The 18,737-nt window shown below is 35.6% G+C and overlaps 1 protein-coding gene across 1 annotated transcript in view; it reads right to left on the bottom strand.

Annotated features, from left to right (window-relative positions):
• The window catches only part of thsd7ba (thrombospondin, type I, domain containing 7Ba), a 402,582-nt gene that overhangs the window by 46,551 nt on the left and 337,294 nt on the right, over positions 1–18,737 (bottom strand). The window contains exons 17-18 of the mRNA XM_056465204.1: positions 7,213–7,346; positions 6,958–7,111 (exon numbers count right to left, since the gene is read on the bottom strand). Coding sequence (XP_056321179.1) covers positions 6,958–7,111; positions 7,213–7,346 — 288 coding nt within the window. The remainder of the gene's footprint in view (positions 1–6,957; positions 7,112–7,212; positions 7,347–18,737) is intronic.

Genomic DNA, 18,737 nt, shown 5'->3' with positions numbered 1-18,737 from the left:
GCACTGCACATGCGAAGACCTGTCCAATCACCTCTAAGTATTTAAATCTGTTGTTGACATTAAGTTTCCTCACATGTCACTGTGTTTGGAGTTTCTGTGTGTTTCAGTATGGCAAGTGAAGGAAATACAGTGCAAATGCGCAGGTAATGCCAAAACACAGCACACTGCAGTAAGTGTTTCAACAGACACTCAATGTATTTTTTTTTTTGTTGTCGTTGCAAAGATAGCCTAGATCAGTGGTCACTAATAGGTGGATTGAGGTTTTGTGTCCAGAGCCAGAAGTATCCCATAAGGACTCGGACATTCAACCTATAGTTTGCGCATGATACTTTAGTCCTGCTCCTGCTGGGGGTTATTCCACACACGATCGCTCCTGCTATTTATATATTCTGTTTATCCGCTGTCCGCAAAGTAATGTTTTCTTCTCGATGTACTGTCCCCCTTGAATTAAGAGAGAAGAGCCGAACGCTCTCTCTTTGCTTAAGTTTCATTCACTATGATGGTGCAGATAAGTGATAATAGAGCTCTCTGGAATCATTCTTGATAAAAACGCATTTTTGCCTTGGTAATGCAAGCATAATGTAAACAAAGTAATCAATACTCTAAACGTGCTCAATTATTAAGATGTGTTGACATAATTTTGATCTGCAAATTATTATCTGCATATTATCTGCAAAATTGCTGGAGACTGTTGAGTCAAGATGTAAAATAGAAAAATGGAAATTTAAGCTTTTACCCTATTTTTAATCATTTTATTTGAACATTTTCAAAATGCTCTACTTTTATATAGTTAATGAGAAATCATACAAATCTATAGTCATATGTGTGAAGCCTGTTGTATTGTCAGGTGTTTGTTAGCCAATAAATATGTGTATTGTTCTTTGGATTTTTCTGTAGCCTTTTTTATTTTCTAAACATAGCACATACCAAAACCGTGACCGTACAACTGTTATATATACCGAACCGTGAGTAGATTGAACCGCTGCACCCCTAGTGTGTACACAAATATGAAAGCAACGGACTTCCTAATTGAATATAAAAGTATTTAGAAGAGATGCTCACATTACATGATACATTTTTTTCACTAATAATTAGGAGTGTGACAAGATATCTTGACAAGACATGGGACGATAACCGTTTTCAAGGTATACAGTGGTTTGGAAAAGTCAAGGATGTAAAACCGCCAATTTTTTTCTGTAATAACATTCCTAAGGTATGTGTAAGATTTTTTATTTACATGTTTTTTTTTGTTTGTTTTTAGGACAGCAGTATCTCCAGCAGAAAAAATATCAAAAGATGCCTTTTTAAATTGTAAAGAAATCAGTGTTTTTGAAACAAATGAAAACAGCAGAAGTCAATAATTCATTTGAATGATTTAGCCTGATGTGTTTACTGCTCCAAAATAACATAAATCTTTCAAAAAATTAAATATATTGTTTTCAAAGGGGAAAAAAAGTTTTATTTTATTTTTTCCAGACATTTAAAAATATTTTAGAGCAATGAGCACAATACCGTGATATTTTTATCCAAGGTTAGTAAACCTTCAGAAACTTATAACAGCCCATGCCTACTCCTGACACAAGACCTTGCGCAATATGATATGCTTCATGACATTTGACTGGTTTTGTGAGCACCTCAGGGTTGGTGCCGAGAGCCTCATTGGAAGTACGCTGACATATTCCCCTAGTTTTAATTCAGTTCTTTTTCTTTCGACAGCCAAAGCACCATTTTTGAACTAGGAAGTGTTTCTTAATTAGCCCCAAAACATTGCTTGCATCAGGAGCTGATGGTGGGGTTACCATGAACAATGAGACGAGCAGAAACTGCTTCGAGCACCGTATCTGAAATAGCAGCAGAACAAAATACTGAACACATCATCGCTTCTAATCTCCATTTTAAATTACAGCACGCTGCACGAACACGTTATTCCCCCTTGTATTCTCCTTCTATAGAAGTTGCTCTGCATGAACAGGTTATTATCACTCGTAATCTCTGTCTATATAAACTATGGAGCACTGGCATGAACACATTGAATTTGGATGCCAGTGTTGGTTCCGAGTCCCTGCTTGCTGACCTTTCCTGATACCATTTCCCCTCTCTCTCTATCTTCACTTCCTCTCTACAGATGGTCATATGCCAATAATGTCAAAAAATGTCAAAAATAAATCTTAAAATAAAATACATTTTTTGGGTATTTCTGTAAAGTACACTATCATCTTTTATGCTTGGCGAATGTTTTTTTTTTTATTTTTATTTTTTTTTCAACTGCAAGAGAGCATTACTTATACATTACAATACATTATTGCAATAATGTATTGTGATATTATATGTTTTAATATATACCATTTATCATTTTTGGGCAATCATTTGCCTGTCAGTTGAGTTTGTAGGATTTTTGTTATTTATTTATTAATTTTTTTGCAGTGTTTACATGTTTATTTATAACCATTTATAATTTTAGTTAATATATTGAACAGCATTTTGTTAACATTAATGCACAGTGCACAGTAAATGCACACTGAGTTAGAAAAACTAACAATGAGGTTAGCAAAGATAAATAAATACTGTAATTAATGTATTGTTCATTGTTGGTTCATGTTAGTGAATATAGGAACTAACAGTGACTAAAGAAACCGTATGTAAAGAATTTCTGTGACATACACTACCATATTTTATGCATGGAGAATGTTTTTTTTCTCTTTCTGCAAGAGAGCATTACTTTGATAATAGTTATTTTTTGCAATAATATATTGTGATATTATATATTTTAATATACACCATTTATAATTTTTGGGCAATCTTTTGCCTGTCAGTTGAGTTTGTGGGATTAAATTTTTTTTTTGCAGTGTTTACCTGTTTATTCAACATAATCTCACGGCAATTCATAACTTTTTGATTTAGTGGCTAATTCGTATGAATTCGTACGATCTAATTCGTATGATTTAGTACGATATGCTCATCCCCCAATGACGGTTGGGTTTAGGGGTGGGGTTAGGTGCCACGTCTCTTTTTTAAAATCGTACAATTTCGTATGACTGAACTCGACTGAACTGAACTGAATTAGCCACTAAACTGACAAAACGTAAAATACTTAAGTTTTCTCGTGAGATCAGGCTGGTTTATTTATTAAGTCCAAGGGAGCAGGAAGTTGCTGAGGCTTTTATTTCGGGATGTTGATGTACTTCCAACTGAAACACAATATTGAGCAGGCCGGAGCTTTCTTTTTGCACATAATTCCCTCATTGGAAACTAATGGTTAAGAGTGGCATGGTTAAGAATATTGTGGCTGAAGCCACCAAAAGTATATCAACAGAGAAGGACCGCCACTACAAACACAGAAGCAAATGGTCAGACTTTGATTGAAAATTAATTGTTCACCTAAAGTATAACAATGTGTGCTAGCAAAATAAACACTGTACATTTTGATTTCACACAGACATTAAAATATACATTTAATTTCATAAAGTACACGTTGATTTCAAAGTCTTCCAGCACATTCATTTTGTGATTTTTTTGTTGTTGTTGTTAAATAAAAGACAATTTTTCAAGATACATTTTATCATAGAGGATTTCTTTAAAGTCTAAAAACCTCATCTCATTTTTGTGCACCCAAACCATATTAATAATAATGCTTTATATTTTGTCAATGTCTGCAACATCCGGATCAGGAGTAATCAGGGTATTTTTTTAACTGATCCTTATCGGCTGTATGAAACACAATCCCTTATTTTACATCATCGGTCACACAGGTGTCATAAGCTGAGAGCAGAATTTGTCACAGGAATGACAAACCCTGCAAAACTGTCTAAAACGCAGCTAAACTGTCTGCTATGTGGAAATACAAAAGCGATCCAACACCAACATGCAATGCAAGCAGTTTGTGCAGAGTTTCATTTTCTGAATTAATTCGTGCAAAGATGTTGATGTTAAACACTGCTGATGTAATAAACACCGCAATGCCACTGTAACAGCCTTCGCTGTATTGCTTTCTTTGCACCATCTCTGATTGAAACTGTGGAGCAGACACTGAGATGTGCTGATAAAGTATAAGAAAAGCTTCAGAATATTGTCATAGTTCTTTTATTATCTCTATGATTATGAGCTTAATTATGAGGTTGATTATAAGGTTAATTTTAGTTAATATATTGAACAGCATTTTGTTAACATTAGCACAGTGAGTTAGCTAAAATTAACTATGAACAACTTTATTTCCATCATCCAATGTTAGCAAAGAGAAATAAATACTGTAATTAATGTATTGTTCATTGTTGGTTCATGTTACTGAATATATGAACAAACATTACTAAAGAAACCTTGTGTAAAATGTTACCTTTATTTTTATTTTTCATTCATGTAAAATCTTTCAACACATCTTAATCAGTTTTTATCTGTTTTTAATCACTTTAATTTTTAATTTTCTTATACTTGTTTCTTTTATTCCTGTTTATGTCCTGTTCCTTTGAAATACCATTGTGTATGAAATGTGCTAAATAAATAAACTTGCCTTGCCTATTTAGCTGAATAATAATAAAACTGTAAACAAATTAACAGGTTGGATTTTTTTTCTTAATTATTACATATATATCTTATTGTATGCATACACTAGAATGATTTTAATAGCCTTGTAAAAATTTATTTAATCTAAATATCAGACACTCTTTATTAGAGGATAATCAAAAAAACAAAAAACAAAACTTGAATCTGTTTGGGGACCACAAAAACTTGATTGGTTTGCCTTTATGCTCATATTTACTATTTTAAATTTAGATTGTATTTGCAATAATCTAATACTCACATAATCAGGTTAATCTTTAATTGAATTAAAATGTTAAATTATAATGTAGAACCGAACTAAATCATCCTTGAACAGACTTTGTACCTGACTTGTAAAGCTGCTTTGACACAATCGCATGAAGTGCTACAGAAATGCAGGTGACTCGACCTGAATTTAAAGTATTGATAACGCAAGTATATTCATTCATTCATTCATTCATTCATTCATTCATTCATTCATTCATTTTCCTTCAGCTTAGTACCTTTATTCATCAGGGGTCGCCACAGCGAAATGAACCGCCAACTTATTCAGCATATGTTTTACACAGCAGATGCCCTTCCAGCTGCTGCCAAGTACTGGGAAAAACTCATACACTCTCACACTCAAACACATACACGATAGCCAATTTGGTTTATTCAATTCAACTGGACCACATGTCTTTGGACTGTGGGGGAAACCGGAGCACCGGGAGAAATCCCACGCAAACACAAGGAGAACATGCAAACTGTACACGGAAATGCCAACTGACCCAGCCGGGAATCGAACCAGCGACCTTCTTGCTGTAAAGCAACAGTGCGACCCATTGAGCCACTGTGCCACTTATTAATATTATTAATATTCCACTTATCTGTAAGTATCACTATTCCATAGATACAAATAATATTGTGACTATGTACCTAAACATTTGCACTAAAAAGATTAATTTGGATGATTAGTGTTTTAATTTATTCAGACAAAATAATATTTGCCCTTTTCAAAAGTTTGGGTTAGAGTTACAATTCTTTCAAATATTACATAGCTTTATTTCGAAAAGCTTTGTTAATCAAATAATTATGAAAAATTCATTATGTGTTCCACAAAAATGTAAAGCAGAACAACTGTTTATAATATTATATTCAGGTTTTTTTTTTCTTTCTGAAACCATTTTTAAAGGCCTGTGTGACACTGACGACGAAAACTCAACTAAATACACTACCTGACAAAAGTCTTGTCGTCTATGCCAGTTGTAAGAGCAACAAATAATTACTGGACTTCTAGTTAATCATTTAGAAAAGTGGCAGAAGGTTGATTTTTCAGATGAATCACCTGTTGAACTGCTTACCAACCATCACAAATACTGCAGAAGCCCCATTTGAACCCGCATGGACCCAACCCAACTGAATGGGTTACATTCAGCATGAGGCATGCGAGAGATCTGTAAAGTGGATGGCAACATCAACACCCTGAGGTAACAATACATATGTGCTGCCCATTACATTACAAACACACGAGACAGAGCAAATTCTTCAGCAGGAAAGCGCTCCTTCTCATACTTCAGCCTCCATATCAAAGTTCCTGAAAGCAAAGAAGGTCAAGGTGCTCCAGGATTGGCCAGCCCAGTCACCATATATGAACATTATTGAGTATGTCTGGGGTAAGATGAAGGAGGCATTGAAGATGAGTCCAAATAATCTTGATGAACTTCAATTAGTCCTGCAAGAAAGCTTTCTTTGCCATTCCAGATGACTTTATCAATAAGTGATTTGAGTCATAGCAGAGATGTATAGATGCAGTCGCCCAAACTCATGGGAGTCATACACAATATTAATTCTTTTTCCACTATACCATGACTTTATATTCTATACTGCTCATATTTCTGTTAAGTGACAAGACTTTTGTCTAAGCAAAGTCAGACCTTACTGTCCTAATTAAATAAAATCAAAACATAATCATATTTTATTCTGGTAAAATAAGCATAATCTAGAGGCCTCTGCCTTTCATATAAGACACTTCTGATACCAAATGATCAACTAGAACTCATGTTATTATTTCTTGTTCCTAAAACTTGAACAGACTACTGCTTCTTTTACATAAAAAGTCCAAAATGTCCAGTTACGAGATGGCGTTCAAAACATTAAGAAAATAAATAAATATTTTAAAACATATATTTATTTAATACAATTATTAAAAAAAAACCCAGATACACACTTTTTACCCCAAAACTTTGAATTGAAGTATAAATGTTTACTAATGAACTCATATCAGCTATAACAAACAAAAAAAAATGTGAATCCTCTACCTACTGCATGCTTGACTCCAAATATCCAAATGTAATCAAATACTTTGTAGGGCTTCTGTATGCTGGTCATCTCATCAGGGTCATCTCACAATGTTGAAATTTAGCATACAGAATGAGATCTTACTATGGCACAGGTGCTCCACGGACTCCACTGGGACATCACGCAGTCGTCAGGACACGGCAGGACGCAGGTCTGCGCTTGAGGAGGGATTTCATCCTGGTCACACAGGGTTTCATTCACACTGGCCACCGGGTCCTCACTGCCACGACTCACACACCTGTCACACAGAGACAACAACAGAATGGAGGAGTGTGGGTCGTAACCCTTCAGAGAAGCATCTGTGATGGGGTTATTCTGCAGGAATGTGTCCTTGCTCACCAGATCTTGCGGCTCTGGACTCCCTCTCCACAGGCTGGCAGCTCGTCCACTGTGTTGATGGTACAGACTGACCAGGGGTCTGTTAGCCACTCGTAAAGACCACACTCACTTCGACAGGGAACTGCCTCATACACCTGCAGATACATACAGATGGCCATCATCAGATGACTGAAGTGACATTCATTTCAAGCTATAAAGGGATAGTTCACCCATAACTGAACACCTCCTTACCATTTACTCACACTCTAGTGCTTTTATGATTTTTTTCTTTCTTTTTGTAGAACACAAAATGAGATATTCTGAAGAAAAATGCAGCCATTGACATTCATATAGGAACAAAAAATATTATGGACATCAACGGCTGTTTTTCTTCCTAGAATATTTCCGTCTTCCTTTGAGAAAGAAACTCAAACAGGTTTGGAAAAAGTGGAGTAAACGATGACAGAACTTTCATTTATGGGTGAATTATGCATTTAACACTGGTGTGGTAAACTTTACCCAGAAAAACAAAAACAAAATTTGCATTAAAAAGTATATTTTAAAATACTTTTTCTAACAATATACCATAAAGATGTCAAAGAATTTGATGCACACAAAAATCAGGCTGTGAGGGATGGAAGTAATCTTTGTGTTGGTCTTCTAAGTTGTCCATTTCTACCAACATCATCCTGGCTGGAAATAATGTTTGCCAATCAGCCCAACCAGGACTTCCCATGATGTTTTTGTTGTTGTTGTATTTATTTATTTGTGTGTGTGTAGAAATGACTGAATTGTGTTGATATTTGCAGCATTAGATCCCACATGGACTCAAGATTCTCACAGAAATCAGTCAAGTTTGGTGAAGGAAAAAAAATCATGGTTTGGGGTTACATTCACGTTCTTATGCAGGATAGCGTTCCTTATACTTCTGCCTCCACATCAAAATTCCTGTAAGCAACGAAGGTCAATGTGCTCAAGGATTGGCTAGCCCAGTCACCAGACATGAACATTATTGAGCATGTCTTGAGTAAGACGAAGGGGGAGGCATTGAAGTTGAATTCAAAGAATCTTGATGAACTCTGGGAATCCTGCAAGAACGCTTGCTTTGTCATTCCAGATGACATTATTAATCAGTTATTTGAGTCATTGAAGAGATGTATGGATGCAGTCGTCCAAGCTCATGGGAGTCATACACAATATTAATTCTTTTTCCACTGCACCATGACTTTATATTCTTTACTGTTCATTATCTCTGTCTGTGACAAGACTTTTGTCTTAATTTAAATGTTTTTGTGTATTTTGTTTAAACATCACTGAATTGTGTTGATATTTGCAGCATTACTAATGTATTATAATTGCAATCATATTATTCTATTATGATAAGTTATTGATTTTACTGTATTTTTGATCAATAAACGCCATCTCTGTGAGTATAAAAAACTTTGGTTAGACTTTATTTTACAGCATGTGAAAGTTATTCTGTGAAACTGAATGTGCCATATGAACTGAACTTTTTTCACAGTGATAAAAAGTCATACCTGATTTTAAACTATTGCCTATTTTATTTGTACAGTTGCTTTGACACAATTTGCATTGTATAAAGTGATATAGAGATAAAAATGTGTGTTCAGACTTGAGACTTTTTTTGTAAAACGATGAGAAGAACATAGTATATACATGCTTTACAAGCCTGTAAAAATCAAATGCGTATTCAATAAAATGCCTATCCCAATAACTTTCATTTTTTCCCTTGCACTAGGGATAGTTTACCCAAAACTGAAAATGCTCACTCATTTACTCACCCTCCAAACCTTCTGTTGAACACAAAAATAAATATATACTGTAGAATGTTGTTCCTATGGAAGTTAATGGCTGCTGGTTTCCAACATTCTTTAGAATATCTTGTTTTGTGATCATCACAGGAATGAAGTTGCTCTTTTTTTAACCGATTGAGTGTAAGTAAATGGTAAGGAAATTTCAATTTTTGGATAAACTATACCTTTAAAATGAAATTACTGTTTTTTGCAGCCTCTAAAAATTCTCTTGAGGTTTTGAGGTGAACAGGTTGGAAAGACAACAAGACAAGTGAAGGTTGCAAATCAATGATTTAGAGAGAGATATCCGGAAATATTAAATATTACAAATGGCCTTGCCTCAAATTGGAAACTTCCTTTCACAGCACAGTTCCTTATAAAACCTGATGGGTGTCAAAGTCAGTTCACACCTACACACTTTACACTGGAATACACTGCAATACAGTAGAAGGATGAACACATATAAATCCGTTTGGCCTCATAATTATGAATATCTACTGCTCTTCCCTTCAGATTAACTTTAATGAATGATTTAAAAAAAACACCAATATGAATGGCTATATACAAGGATACCTCTGGAATTTCCATAAACCAGCTCAAGCATCTCTAGTGATCTGTTATCTGTCAAAATGTCATTCTTTACTTGTTGCCTTTAAAATTTGCCTCAGGTTAAAAAAGGGGGTCAAGCACCATATGAGAAGTGCTATGCCGCAATGTGTAGTGCCAAGCTTTTAAAACACAGTTTTCTAAGCTTATCTGTAGCAGCACTAACCATTGTTCTAACTATTATACAATTTTGGCAATTGTGGACTGTTTTATTTAGTAAAAAAGACTTAATATCCAGTGAGTGACCTTCATTAGCCAAAAGAGTGGTGTATTTTGAGCTATATCTACACTTATGTATGTAAGTGTAGTTAACAAAGTAACATAATAGCTGACAGATTGCTATAGCCTAAGGACTGGTAAATAAATTTAAAGCTTGAAACATGCAAATGTAAATACCTCCTGCTTCTCCTTTATATCAACAGACTTTATCACTAACATTAAATCATGGTGTGTTCTTATCAATGGCACATTTGATGGCACAAAACAGGTCTCAACAGTACTTACTGTAGGCCAAGGGTGTCAAACTCAGTTCCTGAAGGGCCGCAGCCCTGCACAGTTTATTTCCAACCCTGCTTCAACATATTTACCTGCAGGTTTCAAACAAGTCTGAAGGACTCAATTAGACTGGTCAAGTGTGTTTAATTAGGGTTAAAGCTAAACTGCAGAGCTGCAGCCCTCCAGGAATGGAGTTTGACACATGTGACTTATGCCTCATTCACACTAGCAGCCACTTTGTAGCTGCCTATTGCTCTGGGTCTATACAGCACGAATACTACCGGCCTCTGAGCGAGCTGAGAGAGGATCACGTTAGCTCTGCTGGTGCTCCTATTGGCTGTCGTTCAAGAAAGTCGCTCTTCATTTGCATAAAGTTGAAGGATTCTCAACTCTGTCGCATCGCTCGACACGCTCACCTGGTCACCGGAAGTCACTTGCTCTGTTGAAATGAACGGGCACTTGTTGATTTGCCGCTGCGAGTCGCTTGTAGTGTGAATGAGGCTTTAGGCTGATGTCTTCTCAAGACACTCATTCTGCTTTACATTTAAACAATTTAATTTATAGCAAGTCTGACCCTCTAACTGATTATACAGTATGTTGATATAAAAGAATAACACATTTGAAGCTATCATTTGTTTCTGCAAAAACCTGCATTTACTCTCTTTACCTGGTGCAGTGTAAATCAGTGGGTGGGGCTAAACAGGCAGTGATGTAGAATCTGCTTGTTAAGTCGTGACATATGAAATACTGTTTCTGGGTCCAAGCCGTTACTCATTTGAATTGAGAAAATGTTAGTATATGAACAATTTTTAATTCGATCACACATTAAAGTGTATTTTATATAGAAATCATGGTGTACATGACTGCTGTATCACATACATCAATATTTAACAATTGATCAAAAATGAATCACTTTCTGGCCATCTGATATTAGACATAAATTAACATATATTGTGATCGTGATTATCGAAAGTAATACATTTCTTTGTAAACCTTTATTATTACCAATTGTTGAGTCTCCCCATACAGTTTGATATGGTGCTTGGACCTGGAAGCCACTTCACCTGATGTCACACTAGGGATGCAATGATTATAGATTTTGCTTGTACGATTATAGTCTGAGGAATAATCACAGTTATCACGATTATTAGGCATTCATTAATTTCAAAACACTCCTAATATTTTAAAGTGCTATTTATTGCTGCTCAGTAACCAAGTAATACAGTAATAATTATACACTGAAAATAAATGACAGAACAAAAAATAAATAAATAAATAAAATAAATTAAATAAATAAATAAATAAATAAATAAAGAAAGAAAGAAAGAAAGAAAGAAATAAAAATAAGAATAAATAAAAAAATTGTATTTGTCTAATATAAATCTGAGCATCATATTAGCTTAATATTAGCATATTAGTTTATTAGTATTTCTCTTTTAAACAGAAAGGCATTTTTGAAAATCTGTCTGAAAGGCACTTTTGATCAACTATTTTATAAACTGGTATATTTTATGAACTGGTATATTTTATGAACTGGTATATTATGAACATGTTCGACTTCAGTAAAACTGAAGCCCTTCTGGTTGGCTCGAAGTCTATTCTATCCAAAGCTCAATCCTTTACCCTGGTTATCAATAACTCTCCAGTTAATTTTACAACCCATGAGAAAAGTCTTGGAGTTATACTAAATGGTATGCTCTCGTTTGGTTTCTCGTAGAAATATCTCACGTTCTGCCTTTTTCATTCGCGTAGCATTGCAAGACTTTGCCCTTCACTTTCTCAACAAAGTACGGAAGTGCTTGTTCATGCTCTATTTACATCAAGGATTGATTATTGTCTCTCCTATCTGATATTCCTCATAAGCAACTTCATGGATTGCAGATGATTCAGAACTCAGATCTTCTACTGCTGAATTGTAATCGGTTCCAAATTTTAGGATGAAGTCATTTGGTGGCAGGGATTTTAGTTGCACAGCAGTTATGAAACTCCCTGCCTTTGCACATTTGTCAGGTGGACTCTATTTCCAATTTTAAATCTCAGGTAAAAACTTTTCTGTTCAGGATTACTTTTAATGATTTCCTGGTCTAATATCCTGTCTACTATTTTTTTTTCTCTTTCCTTACTCTTTGTATTTTTATGATGTGCTTGTGACATATTGTAAGGTGTCCTTAAGTGTTTTGAAAGATGCCTATAAATAAAAGGTATTATTATTGTTATTATTTTTCTCTCTCTCTTTGGAGTAGAAATGTGCATATTCCATACAAAGTATAAAGCTGACTGGTCAGTTCTTTTCACGTGACTCGCAGTGTGCTCATGGCATTCTTTCAACTAGGTGTGAATGGAAAGAATAAGTGCGTCGTGCCGCATGCATGCCATTCCCAATATGCATGCAAAAAATAAATAATTAACTTGCGTGCGCAAAAGAAGCAACATGTAAACGGCCCATAGTCTTCCATAGCCTCAGCCACAGTTAATCCACTGTGCATGCTTATTAGCCTCGGTGTACAAAGTTGGAAGTTTAAACTAGCACACAGTTGACATGACTTTGTTTAGTTGCAGCAGTTTTGTTCCGTGCAGAAACAGAGTGTTGAGAAGCCTTTACTATTAATTAACCATGACAAGTTAAAGAGCGGTTAATATTGAATTTGGTTAATCATTGCCAGTGGTGTAAAGTAACAAATTACAAATACTCAAATGACTGTAATTGAGTCATTTTTCTCAGGAATTGTACTTTACTAAGTAGCTTTAAAAATGTGTACTTTTACTTTTTATGAGTACATTTTTAGTGCAGAATCGGTACTTTTACTCCACTACTTTTCTTCAACCTGCAGTCACGACTTTATTTTTTACATTAAAAGTGTCCAAGAAGACACACGAGACTGTTTAGATGATGATGAAGATTAAGTAAACTACTGTGTGAGGACTAAAATCACCAAATGGCCTTAAACAATAACTAAAATCACAACAGAATGTTACGTTTACACACAAACACACAAATTGCATGTAAACGCATCAACCTTTCACAGTGTAATACTCACTACTCTTGAGTACTTTTAAAAGGGCTATTTTTTACTCATACTTTGAGTAATATTTACAACAGATAACTTTACTTGAACTATATTTTGGAGCAAGTAATGGTACTTTTACCAGAGTATGATTTTTTAGTACTCTTTCCACCACTGATCACATCACCCCAATTTTATCCTCCTTACACGGGCTGCCTGTTAAGTTTTGTATTGAATTTAAAATATTGCTTCTTACATTGAAAACTTTAAATAATCTAGCTCCTGTTTATCTAACCAACCTTCTGTCTCGCTACAATCCAACCCGCTCTTTAAGATCTCAAAACTCAGGGCTTCTAGTAGTACCTAGAATAGCAAAGTCGAGTAAAGGAGGTAGAGCCTTCTCATTTATGGCTCCTAAACTCTGGAATAGCCTTCCTGATAACGTCCGAGGCTCAGACACACTCTCCCAATTCAAAACTTGATTAAAGACCTATCTGTTCAGTAAAGCATACACTTAGTGCACCACTTAGCGGGTTTCCACACATGGTGCTGCATCTTGTTTATGGACACTTTGAACAACAGCTACGCTAATTACTCTCTTTATTCTCCATTTCCACCTGGGGATACTCTTCCCAAGGCCCTCAAACTATGCAGAGTCACTGATTCGATCCAAGACCGACGACGAGATGATCCCAAGGTTTCCATATCCTGGACCAGGCCGTATCCTGAGCAGCTACTGTGGTGGTCATGGAGGAGTAGAGAACATGAGACTGATTCCTGTGACGCTCTGGGGACAGACAAGTCTTCGCTGAGGCCAGCTTCCAGCCTCCGCCGCTGAGACTGCAGCTCTGCACAAGACGTTTGGCCAGCGGAGAAATTAAAATGGTCGTGCCCAGCTGAGTCTGGTTTCTCTCAAGGTTTTTTTTCTTCACTTTCGCCAATTAGTGAAGTTTTTTTTCCCTCTCCGCTGTCGCCACTGGCTTGCATGGTTCGGGATCTGTAGAGCTGCACATCGTTGGATTTGCTCTTCAGTGTTTGGACTCTCAGTAGTGATTTTTGAACCACACTGAACTGAGCTCAACTGAACTGAACTTAAACAATACAAACTGAACTCACACTGTTCCAATTTACTGTGACCTTTTATGTGAAGCTGCTTTGACACAATCTACATTGTAAATGCGCTATACAAATAAAGGTGAATTGAATTGATCGTTGCATCCCTACGTCACACTTAACAAGCGAATTAGGTGTTGAACTTCTGTGGAGGTTTGATTTATTAAATAATAATATGAAAAAAAAGATATATTTTAAGTAGTGATTTTTTTTTTGTGTTGTATATGCTTGTGGTTCCGCCTCTATTGCTGTGTGGAGCCATGTTAAGTTACAATTCGTAACAAAGTGAAAAGGTCCAAGCAACTTTGAATTTTCGGTTCAGATCCATTTAAATCTACTTCAGAAAACTGAAGATACAAAAACAGCAATAAGTGACGTTTCACTGAATGTTTTCCCACTGGCTTAAATTATTAAGGAAGCTCTCCAAAAATATTCCATGCATATGATCAGTTGGTTGATCATTTGCAGTCATTCTTTCCTTTGATCGCGAAAATCCTGATAGTTGCCATGTACAGTAGCTTGACCTTTAACATCTAATGGTCAGGAAATACAGCCTAAAAAACAAAACAGGTCTGCATAATTGATGACTCTTTCACATTCTGCAATGTTTTTCACACACAACATTGTTTTTGTTTGCATCAGATGCATGTCCGCTCTGAATATTCTTCAGATTGTAATGATGTCTGATGACTTGCAAGAGGCTTGCAGCAGGCTTTTTGATGTGATGTGCATGTAGGGTATCCTTCTGCTTCTTAACTCCACAAGACATGATTTCATTCACAAATGAGTCCAGAAGCCAAACACTGCAGTTACGAAACCCTTGGCAATCAAACAAACAGCCTCTCGAAGAAAGTTGCTTACGAAATCACAGCGAACAAATAAAACTGTACATGTATAGCTTCCACTCTGAGGGGTTATGTGGGCCCTAAACAACATATCCCATCTGGTCCTGCAGCTGCTTAAAAACCCCTCTCCTCGCATCTCGCCTCTCCTCTCCTTTAATGAGTGTCATTGAATTTCCAATTACAATAATCAAATGACTGTTAAGATGATGCTCAAGATGTGAGAAGTGAGTGAAAAGATGATGAATGAAACTGGCAATAAATCTACCGAAGCATTAAAAACGAGGGTAATTTCATTAACGCAGACAAATATCAAGCTCGGCAAACATGACGATATCAAGAAATGAAATTGCCACGTTAAGAAACAATCATTAGCGCGGCAACACTCATCAACACCAGCTAGCGATTTTATTTAATGGGGGAAAGTCAGTTTTACAGCACGCCTGGCAGTTTTTCTATACGGCTACAATAAACATCCAACCTGTTGTCTGACTTTTACAACGCAAAGGCGGCGTTCGGTTATTGCGCATTAAGGAAAAGTTCCCGTCTGTTCTTTAAATAGCTCGGAATATAAGATTCTGTCCTCCTTCACTGCCTAGCGGAGGTAATATTTGAAGCAAAATAAACCAGCTACGCTGCTCGCGGGTCACCTCCTGTAACCTCTTGGAGGATGTAGATACTCCGGGCCGGATAATGAAGTCCCCTGATCCCTCTCAAATGTCAGTCGAAGGGCCAGAGAAGACATGAAAATGTACTTCATACTAATTCAAATCTCAGTCAGGCCGTGATAGAAATACACTAGCGCTCCTCTCATTCGGAGGCCAGACGGGGCAGTGGGGTTAACAGATGCACAGGGAGAAACACAGAATGAGCCACTGACCTGAGCCTTTGAAGATGTCCGTATTAGCAGTGCATGACAAGCAAAGGAGAGAGAAGAGAAATGATATATATATTAGTTGCGAGCTTTAACTTCTCCTGTGCAGTCTAGACTAGCTAACTAACTCCCGTCAACAGATTAGAGAAAGTGCAGAAGAAATCTATCGCAGCTTTTGTCTGGCTGTGTGTGTAATTACGTCTTTATGAAGGATGAAGATGAAGACATTAATGACCACGGTAAGCTGCCAGATGAAATTAACTTGTATAAAAATATGGAAAATAAAAAGTTCAGCTGGAAATGGGTAATTCAGGTCACCAAAACATTTCAAATGGCTTAAATCATCCAAAATGTTTGTTATCTTTCTCTTGAGGTGGAGGTTTTTTATTATTATTATAATTTGACCAATACAGTGACCCACAAAATTGTTTGGGCACATGAGACTCAATCTGTATATTTGCACTCACTACTTACTTCTATTTTTTAAAATATATTTATTATCTGTTTTTTTTTCCTGTCTCTGTTATCCTGTTGCACTGTAGAAACTCTGTCACGAAAACAAATTCCTCGTATGTGTGAACATACCTGGCAATAAAGCTCTTTCTGATTCTGATTCTGAGACACTCTTAAAGTCTTAAGACTTTACTTTGCTGTTCTCCTATATCATTCTATTGACTCCACAATACAATGTAAGTAACTTTGAAACTGTACAGTATGTGACCCTGGTCTACAAAAGCATGTTGCACTGGGGTCTTTTTGACTATTATATGGGTTACATTTATTTATTTATTAGAATATCACGTAAAATCTGATATTTTGTCAATTTCCTAATACACTGTAAGTGTATTAAAACTCAATGAAAAGTGACTTTTGCTTAGTAATGTGGATTGCGAGAGACTTCATTTGGACAACTTTAAACGTGATTTTCCTCAATGTTTTGATCTTTGAAATCTATCAAACAAAATCTCCAACAAATTGTGTTTTATAATCAATGGACGATTTAACACTTATTTTACGATTTTACACTGAGTTTTGACGTCCAGGGCCACATGACCCAGCAAGCACATGATGTCAACATGACATCAAATTGACGTTGTACCCCAATGTCATGGAACATAGCAGTTTAGGTGGAAATAAAAATAGGTTTGATGTCAAAACCCAACATCAGGCTGATGTCAATGTCCAATGCGGGACAGACATTGGATTTTGGCCACTTTCTAATGCAACCTAAAAACAACCAAATATCAACATCTGATGATGTTACAGCATGACGTTGTGTGGACGTTACCACTATAATGTCTATCAGACGCTGGATTTGGTCAATATTTGACGTCAATATGACGTAAGTTTATAATGTTGGCTGACGTTAGATTTTGATCAATTTCCAACACAACTTAAAATCAACCAAATATCAAGGTGATTTGACGTCATTATTGGATGTCAAAATACCGTTGTCCTTAGACGTTGGCTAGACATTTAATGTTGGGCACCTGACATCACAACCTAAATCTAACCTAATATTAACGTCTTGTGATGTTTTGTGCCTGCTGGGAAGTGTATGGCACCTAGCCGTCAAATAATTTGTTGACATAAGATTTACATATGCTTCACACTTGGAAAGAAGATCATATTTTTTGTACATAAAGTATTCAAAATATTCATTACATGTGTGATTTTAACATGTGAAGCGCTTGTGATGTTAATGTGGCATTTCTGTAAGTGTATGTTCTCGCAACAGACAATCTGACTATAAATATCATTGCAAATACAACTTTTTCTACTATCCCTAACCCTCTACGGACTGTTGGGTACAAAAATAAAGTTTTAATCCCATCTTACTCTTTAAAAAAATAATACAAAAGGCTAAAAAAATAACATACAGTAACACATATTTTCACATTATTTCCATAAAAGGTAACACATCTAGTGACGTTTTTTTTTAATAACTTAAGATTGTAATATATTACTTTTCCCCCAACACGGAATTCACTATAATAATCAAATGAGAATTATTTGACATGCAGTTGGAAAGTAACTTGCTGCAGAGTCAACAGAATGTCTGAAGGAGAACAAATTGCAAATAAATTGCTAGCTGAAAAGGTTTCGATTTCATGGCATTAGATGTTTCAAACCAAAGCGGCATCTCAGAAATAAGTGCAATTTAAAAGAAACACACAAGCTTTTTCTTCTCTAACACAGTAGGCAAACTGTTCAAAATTAGGAAAAAATATTGGGACACAATTGCAGTTGATTTGATAAACTCCATCAGGGGTTATTTTGCTAAAGCATATGCGTAAACCTGATGAGAACTGACTTCACAAATGCAACAAAAAATACCTTAAGAATAGTCAATGAAAAAAATAAAGAGATGTTAAATGAGCCTGATAAGTTAGTTTTGAGAAAATGATATTTTGTTTGCAAATATAAATTGACCTTATGCATATAATTGTCTTAATAATACAGTATAAATCAGATGGAAAACATTTGCTGAAAAGAATTTGTATGGCAGTGCTATTTTAGTAGCGTCAGCAATGTAAAACTACAGTGGAAACAGTACTGTTTGATATTTCATTTAATTTGTGCAAATGTTTTTCAAACCACTTTAAATATGTATAAGAAATATAGGTGTGAACCGATGTTGAAAGATTTATATCAATTGCAAGAGTTTGATAAAGAATCCTGCAACACATGTAAATTAAATTAAATATTTATTTAAGTATTTAATGAATGCTTCTACATTACAGTCAGCAGATATATACTATTACCACTACTAGACATACTACTACTGTATACATAC

The sequence above is a fragment of the Danio aesculapii genome, chromosome 9 (genome assembly GCF_903798145.1).
Source record: "Danio aesculapii chromosome 9, fDanAes4.1, whole genome shotgun sequence".
In the NCBI taxonomy this organism is placed as follows: Eukaryota; Metazoa; Chordata; class Actinopteri; order Cypriniformes; family Danionidae; genus Danio; species Danio aesculapii.
Note: the sequence above shows the minus strand (reverse complement) of the source record. Positions and strands in the feature narration are given on the sequence as shown.